General features: G+C 48.0%; 1 protein-coding gene across 1 annotated transcript in view; it reads left to right on the forward strand.

Annotated features, from left to right (window-relative positions):
* Window positions 1-8,349, forward strand: part of fbn1 (fibrillin 1) — a 55,798-nt gene that overhangs the window by 8,206 nt on the left and 39,243 nt on the right. The window contains 4 exon segments of the mRNA XM_067249466.1: window positions 5,429-5,529; window positions 5,531-5,563; window positions 5,565-5,628; window positions 7,718-7,843. Coding sequence (XP_067105567.1) covers window positions 5,429-5,529; window positions 5,531-5,563; window positions 5,565-5,628; window positions 7,718-7,843 — 324 coding nt within the window.

An 8,349-nucleotide genomic window follows, 5' to 3' on the forward strand; every position in this document is an offset into this window, starting at 1 on the left:
GTAGTTAGATAGACTTTTGATTTAAGTAAGGGGAGTACCGAACATTTTCTGTCGCCGTTTGACTTCCTAAACAGCTGTGTACTGTAGCTAGATGTTTTTGTAGTGTGTCTCGCGTAAGCTACAGCGTTGCAGTGAGCTACACTGGTTTGAAACCACAGGTAATGGTAATTTCACCAACAAATCGTTTTCTAATGTCAGAATAAATCCTACAACGAAAATGTATATGTGAGGAATGTTTATTTTAACGATTGAAAACAGATAACGCTACATCATAGACCACTGTAGTATGTGTTGCCCGGGAAACACAGGCTAATGTCATGATGCTAATACTTCAGTGAAATAGTAGACTACTGTTTCCGAAAGTAGATGTACTTCCTTAATAATAGCAGCTTATATTGTACATTACACATCACAATTGTGTGTCATATCACAAAGTAAAATGAGTAAATAGTTATCACCCTGGCCTCTTTTCTTGTGGCGTTTCTGCAGCTGCCTTGCAGTAAAGCTATAGTTAGCCTAGCTATCCCCCAAGTTAACAGATGTGAAACCAATGTTCTGGCAAAGGTAGTCACGCGTGTTTTCGTGACGTTAGTGACGTAAGTAGCGTCATTGACTGTGGCTAGCAAATTAGCCACCGTTAGCTTCACTTTTCGCCACAAACACTTAATTTCCACTTAAACCATGCAACGGAACGTAAATTCCAATAGAAGCAACTCAATCGCTACCAAGACGAAACTTTTGACACCTACGTTGTCTATGTAGGCCAAATATTGACTGAGTTTTAGGGGGGCAAAAAGAATAATAAAAATAATAATAATATATATGTGAGAGAACAAAGGTTGTGCCCTTGCCGAAGGCAAAGCACACCCAATAAGATAATATAATATATAATGAAAGACTATAAATAAAATATAAAAGTCTCTGCCACACTCAACCTTGACATTGTAGAGACACACTGGCAGTTTGTGCTGCTTAGGGCTGAGCTGCCCTATAGGGCACTGCAGCTTGTTTCCTCTGGAGAGGTATGAAACAGAACAAAAAGGTGGGTGTTGAATGAGTAGCTAGATTGACGTACTTCCTGCTGGTAGCAAATGCGATTTCGGGAGGAATTTGGGACCAGCCGAAAGTTACAGCAGTCCTAATCACGTGCGAGGGCTCAGAAATCCCCCAGCACCCTCTGCTTCTGGTGAAATAATAAAAGCAAACTTTGTCTGAGGATGCCGTCCAATCCCGCTGTGGCATCTTGGTGAAAAGACGGCTTAAGACATGGCAACACGGGAGTTACGCGGTTACAATCAGTTATCAGTTCAGACAGGATGGAGAAGGCAGTCAGCTGTGAAGTCCTTTTGTCTGAGAATGCCCCAGTGATTCTCCTATCAACCTCTGTTGATATCCCAACCTTTCAGCAAAGTGTGTGTGTGTGTGTGTTTTGCTTGTAAACTCTTGAGTGGAGAGATAGCTCTGCTGACAGGCCCTGTGTCCACAGGGATGGTCACACCCTGATACTAGGCTTTGCACACTGTCAGCTGGGAAACACACACACAAACACCCCTACCCTCACACTCACACTCAGAAAGTGTGACACAAGTGACTTCACGTGAATACTTTTTTGATGGTTAGAAAAGCAGAGAGAAGGGAAAGGCGGGTTTCAGACTGGCAGTGAAGTGTAGGAAACGATGGTCTGGTGTAAACAAAGTATCTGGAATGAATTTAGGAAACTCACTTAACTTTCAATTCTTAGTTGGGGGTTTCTATACTTTACACCAGTTCCATGGTTGTTGTGTCAACACTGGAGTCCTTTATTGAAGCCAGCCTCCACGGTATATATTCTGTTACTGACACTGGAAGTCTTTTGACAGTCAATCCCTAACCCATCCAAATTGAAGACATGTCTCAACATATGTTGGGAAAACAATGTTTTTTAGAACATTTAGTCTGTCCTGGGTTCATCCCTGCTTGGCTTGAGGATGAGGGTTGGAGGGAATTTGATGTGTGTGTGTGTGTGTGTGTGTGTATGTGAAGGGGGGGCTCAGACTATATGTGTGTGTCTATGTATGTGTGAGTGAGATAGAGTGTGAATGTAATGCATGTGTGTATAAATGTGTGTGTGTGTTTGACTTGCAGGATTGTTCCCAGATGTGGAAGACATGGGCGGATCCACCAGCGGAACTAGAAAGACAGATAGATAGAGAGAAACTGAGAGAGACTGAGAGAGAGAGAGACTGAGAGAGAGACTGAGAGAGAGAGAGAGAGAGAGAGAGAGAGAGAGAGACTGAGAGAGAGAGAGAGACTGAGAGAGACTGAGAGAGAGAGAGAGAGACTGAGAGAGACTGACAGAGAGAGAGAGAGAGAGAGAGAGAGAGAGAGAAAAAGAGAGAGAGAGAGAGAGAGAGAGACTGAGAGAGACTGAGAGAGACTGAGAGAGAGAGAGAGAGAGAGAGAGAGAGAGAGACCGGCAGAAATAGAGAGAGAGACAGAGAGAGAGAGAGAGAGAGAGACCGGCAGAGAGAGAGACAGAGAGAGAGAGAGAGAGAGAGAGAGAGAGAGAGAGAGAGAGAGAGAGAGAGAGAGAGAGAGAGAGAGAGAGAGAGAGAGAGAAATGACACCACATGCTCCCCACAGCTCTGAGCCCCTCCCTGTTTGCCTCACAGTCTCAGACCCGCCCGCTCCCCCAACCGAGTCCTCTGCTCTTTTGGATGGGTTCATGTTTGTCTTTTCCTTCATCCTCAGGTGCTGGAGATGGTCTTAATAAGCAGGTATTATGTCAGATGGATCATGTGTGTCAGGCAGACAGTCACATGGACTTTCATCTGATGGAAGGAGAAATCTACACACACAGTGGGTCTGGTTGTAGGTCCAATGTTGCCCCATATAGGTTTGTCAGCCAGCCAGTCAGCCAGTGAGCTAGACAGACAGTTAGCTAGCCAGGCAGTTAGCCAGCCAGCCAGCCAGCCAGTTAGCTAGCCAGCCAGTTAGCTAGCCAGCCAGTTAGCTAGCCAGCCAGCCAGCCAGCCAGTTAGCTAGCCGGCTAGCCAGCTAGCCAGCTAGCCAGCCAGCCAGACAGTCGAAAGGAAGTCATTTATCAGTCACTCAGCCAGCCTGCCAGCCTGCCAGCCACCCAGCCAGTCAGCTTGTCTTCCAGACGGTCAGTCAGTCAGTCCAAAGCAACACTTTGCACATTGACGGTTGCACCCGGAGTCCAGCTGGTGGGATTGCGACCAGCTCCTGAGTCTGGTCATCCCTCCTGAGTGGAGAGGAGGGTTCGGTTCCTCCTCAGGACTGCTAAAGCACTTAAAGCAGCATAGCCTACATACCATACACCAAGGGGAGGAGGGGAGGGAGGGAGAGCGGGTGGGAGGGAGAGAGAGATGACCCAGTTCTGTTTCACACAGCGGTTCTGCCAGAGACAGAGAGGCCTGGAGAGGCAGGGCACACGTGACGGGCTTGGGCTGGGCCCCGGTCCACTCAGGAACGGCACAATGTCTCGTTTGTTAGAAACGACTGTAATGCTGGAACAGGGCACCCCTTTTCCTCTCTCTGTGTGTCTGTTGTCTGCTGCAAAATGTGGAAATGATTTTTGCCTTTGGACTGTGTCCAGGCCGTATTGAGGGAGATGCGTCTCTCCCTCCCCCTCTCTTTCTCTCTCTCTCTCTCTCTCTCTCTGTTCCGTTCTCTCTCCTTCTCCCTCTCTTTCTCTATCTCTCCCTCTCTCTTTATTTCTTTCTCTCTCTCTCTATCTTTTCTTTTTCGTCCTAAGAGAGCAAGAGAGGTCTGTGTTTGTGTTTCATTTGCAGGGTGTGTTCTGTATAGAGTGAGGGATATTTGGGGCAGGGGAGGGGTGGGGGGTGGGGGTGGGGGGTTAGCGGGGGAGGGGGGCGTAAGGAGCAAGTGAAACTTTTTGGTGGTTAGAGAACGGAATACGTTATAAATGAAATGTCCATTGCGGGTAAACACACCCGTGTGTGTGTGTGTGTTGGATAGCCTCTGCTAACATACATGTGTGTGTGAGTGTTGGATAGCCTCTGCTAACATACATGTGTGTGTGTGTGTGAGTGTTGGATAGCCTCTGCTAACATACATGTGTGTGTGTGTGTGAGTGTTGGATAGCCTCTGCTAACATACATGTGTGTGTGAGTGTTGGGATAGCCTCTGCTAACATACATGTGTGTGGGTGTGAGTGTTGGATAGCCTCTGCTAACATACATGTGTGTGTGTGTGTGAGTGTTGGATAGCCTCTGCTAACATACATGTGTGTGTGTGTGTGAGTGTTGGATAGCCTCTGCTAACATACATGTGTGTGTGAGTGTTGGATAGCCTCTGCTAACATACATGTGTGTGTGGGTGTGAGTGTTGGATAGCCTCTGCTAACATACATGTGTGTGTGAGTGTTGGATAGCCTCTGCTAACATACATGTGTGTGTGTGTGTGAGTGTTGGATAGCCTCTGCTAACATACATGTGTGTGTGGGTGTGAGTGTTGGATAGCCTCTGCTACATACATGTGTGTGTGGGTGTGAGGTGTTGGATAGCCTCTGCTAACATACATGTGTGTGTGGGTGTGAGTGTTGGATAGCCTCTGCTAACATACATGTGTGTGTGGGTGTGAGTGTTGGATAGCCTCTGCTAACATACATGTGTGTGTGTGTGTGTGTGTGAGTGTTGGATAGCCTCTGCTAACATACATGTGTGTGTTGTGTGTGAGTGTTGGATAGCCTCTGCTAACATACGTGTGTGTGTGTGTGTGTGTTTGATAGCCTCTGCTAACATACATGTGTGTGTGAGTGTGAGTGTTGGATAGCCTCTGCTAACATACATGTGTGTGTGTGTGAGTGTTGGATAGCCTCTGCTAACATACGTGTGTGTGTGTGTGTGAGTGTTGGATAGCCTCTGCTAACATACATGTGTGTGTGAGTGTTGGATAGCCTCTGCTAACATACATGTGTGTGTGAGTGTTGGATAGCCTCTGCTAACATACATGTGTGTGGGTGTGTGAGTGTTGGATAGCCTCTGCTAACATACCATGTGTGTGGGTGTGTGAGTGTTGGGATAGCCTCTGCTAACATACATGTGTGTGGGTGTGAGTGTTGGATAGCCTCTGCTAACATACATGTGTGTGTGTGTGTGAGTGTTGGATAGCCTCTGCTAACATACATGTGTGTGGTGTGTGTGAGTGTTGGATAGCCTCTGCTAACATACATGTGTGTGTGTGTGAGTGTTGGATAGCCTCTGCTAACATACATGTGTGTGTGTGTGAGTGTTGGATAGCCTCTGCTAACATACATGTGTGTATGTGTGAGTGTTGGATAGCCTCTGCTACATTCATGTGTGTGGGTGTGAGTGTTGGATAGCCTCTGCTAACATACATGTGGGTGTGTGTGTGTGAGTGTTGGATAGCCTCTGCTAACATACATGCACCCATGTGTTTCCAGACTACCGGACCGGACCCTGCTTTGCGTCGGTGAACCAGCAGATGTGTCAGGGCCAGCTGACAGGCATCGTGTGCACCAAGACCCTGTGCTGTGCCACGGTGGGGGCGGGCGTGGGGGCACCCCTGTGAGATGTGCCCCGGCCCAGCCTCACCCCTGCAGACGAGGCTTCATACCCAACCACCGCACAGGGGCGTGCCAAGGTGGGCGACCCCTCTCTCTGTCTCTCTGTCTCTCTGTCCTCTCTATCTCTCTCTCTCTCTCTCTCTCTCTCTCTCTCTCTCTCTCTCTCTCTCTCTCTCCTCTCTCTCTCTCTCTCTCTCTCTCTATGTATCTCTTTGTCTCTCTGTCTCTCTCTCTGTCTCTCTCTCTGTCTCTCTCTCTCTCTCCTCTCTCTCTCTCTCTCTCTCTCTCTCTCTCTATGTATCTCTCTCTCTATGTATCTCTCTCTCTCTCTCTCTCTCTCTGTCTCTCTGTCTCTCTCTCACTGTCTCTCTCTCTCTCTCTCTGTCTCTCTCTCTCTCTCTCTCTCTCTGCCTCTCTCTCTCTCTGTCTCTCTCTCTGTCTCTCTCTCTCTCTCTGTCTCTCTCTCTCTCTCTCTCTCTCTCTCTCTCTCTCATCTCTCTCTCTCTCTCTCTCTCTCTCTCTGTCTCTGTCTCTCTGTCCTCTCTCTCTCTCTCTCTCTCTAGCCTCTCCAGTTCTATCGCCCTCCTCACCCTCTCACCCCCCTCTCCTGCCCATCCAGAGGATTAGTTCTAATTGGGTTAAATTGGGATGGGTAGCAGGGCTCCCCCTGAGTGAGGAATGCCTGCAGACACCCACCGCGGTGGGGCTGTCAGAGTGACTGTCACGGGTCAGGGGCAGTGCCACGTGTGGGAGCTCATTTCTGGTAACCCAGCCCTCAGTCCCTCCCTCTCTGTCTGTCTGTCTCTCTCTCTTTATCTCTCTCTCTTTCTCTCTCTCTATCTCTTTCTCCCCCTCGCTCGCTCGCTCTCTCTGTCTGTCTTTTGTTCTTTCCACTGCTGTACTGCATTTGCAGCTGTCTGGACTCTGTTCCTCTATCTACCTGTCTATCTTTCCACCTCTCAATCTTCTTTTGTTCCCTCCCTTCCTGAACGTCTACTTGGCTTCTCTTCAGCAGGATCACCCTCCCTCCCTCTGTCTGTCTGCCTGTCTGTCTGCCTGTCTGTCTGCCTGTCTGTGACTGTGCAGCATGCCAGAACGGTGTGCACTGCCTTGTGTGTACGTATGGCTGTAAACGTGTGTGTATACTGTACTGTGTGCATGTGTTGTTGTGTGACTATAGAGCACTATACATCCTAGTCCTCGCGGGGGCAGTTATTTTATCTCTGTTGTCACGTTGCTGTTGTTTAAAGTACTCTAGGGTTGGTTTGTGTAGTTCTGTGTGCGTGTGTCGTCTGTATCTGTTTGCATGTGTTTGTGTTTGAGTGAGCTCCTCAGGTTTAGTGTCTTGGCCAGGTCTCCCTTGAAAAATTGATTTTAATTTCAATTGGGACTCTCCTGGTAAAATAACGGATAAAATAAATAATGTGATGTACTCCTGGGGCCATATGGTCTGAGCTCAGACAGTCGTTCATCTAAGTACTTCCCCTCCCTTACCCTCACCCTCCCTCACCCTCCCTCACCCTCCCTCACCCTCCCTCACCCTCCCTCACCCTCCCTCACCCTCACCCTCCCTCACCCTCACCCTCCCTCACCCTCTCTCACCCTCACCCTCCCTCACCCTCCCTCACCCTCCCTCACCCCTCACCCTACCTCACCCTCCCTCACTCTCCCTCACCCTCCCTCACCCTCACCCTCCCTCACCCTCCCTCACCCTCACCCTCCCTCACCCTCCTCACCCTCCCTCACCCTCACCCTCCCTCACCATCACCCTCCCTCACCCTCTCCCTCTCCACCTTTCACAAACATGGCCGCGCCTCAGTGGGAGACAGCCATTTAGGGCCAGGATCTCTCAGGACCAAGACAAAATTCCAGCCCAAGTCTTTCCAATTAGACTTGACAAACAGGAATTACAGAAAAGCCCCAATTACTCTTTTCAATATATGTCAAATCGAATCAAATGTGTACATTCCTTTTGAACAAGCAATGTGGCAGAGGGCTTCACATACACCTAAGGAACTATATAAGTAATGTTTAATGTTATATGCAAGTTATAAAGTTACAAATGTGGTAGAATAATATGGAGTCAAATGCATGCAAATAAATGTGTGTCGGTAAGTGTGTTGCTGAGTGTGTGTGTCACCAAGAGTATGTTTATCCTGGATGCAGATGTGGACGAGTGCCAGGCCATCCCCGGCCTCTGTCAGGGGGGAAACTGCATCAACACAGTGGGATCTTTTGAGTGCAAATGTCCCGCTGGACACAAGTTCAACGAGATAACTCAGAAATGTGAAGGTGAGCAACAACAAAAAAACACACGGGAATACCACAACCAACAACCATCTGATCCTTCTAAACTCTTCAGAACGCCAGTTTGTCACTTTCAGCGGCAACATCCCTGATCTCATTCTGCCATGTCACCCAGGGTGCCTCCCCTTGTAATGAAGCAGATTAAAAGAACTTTATTAGTCTGACATTTCCTAACTGATGCAGTTAAACCCTGATCTAGAAGCCACATTTTAGGAGCTGCGGTCACCACAGCCTAAGTCTTTCGGTGTCTTAATTATTACTGTGGCAGTAACAGACCACGCACACTACCCCCCATGTTGCTCCTCCATGCCTTTTCAATTAAACCTAATTAAATGAGACCTAGTCTCTACTTTCTCTATATCATAAAATGTAATTCAATTAAACCAGACCCGTTAAATCATTACTTCAGTTTCTTCACCTATTCTTGGACATGGATGGTGTGTTTCGGTACGGCTTGTATTTTTATTATCCAGAGAGTCTCATTCTATCAA

Source organism: Osmerus mordax, chromosome 13 (assembly GCF_038355195.1).
Source record: "Osmerus mordax isolate fOsmMor3 chromosome 13, fOsmMor3.pri, whole genome shotgun sequence".
In the NCBI taxonomy this organism is placed as follows: Eukaryota; Metazoa; Chordata; class Actinopteri; order Osmeriformes; family Osmeridae; genus Osmerus; species Osmerus mordax.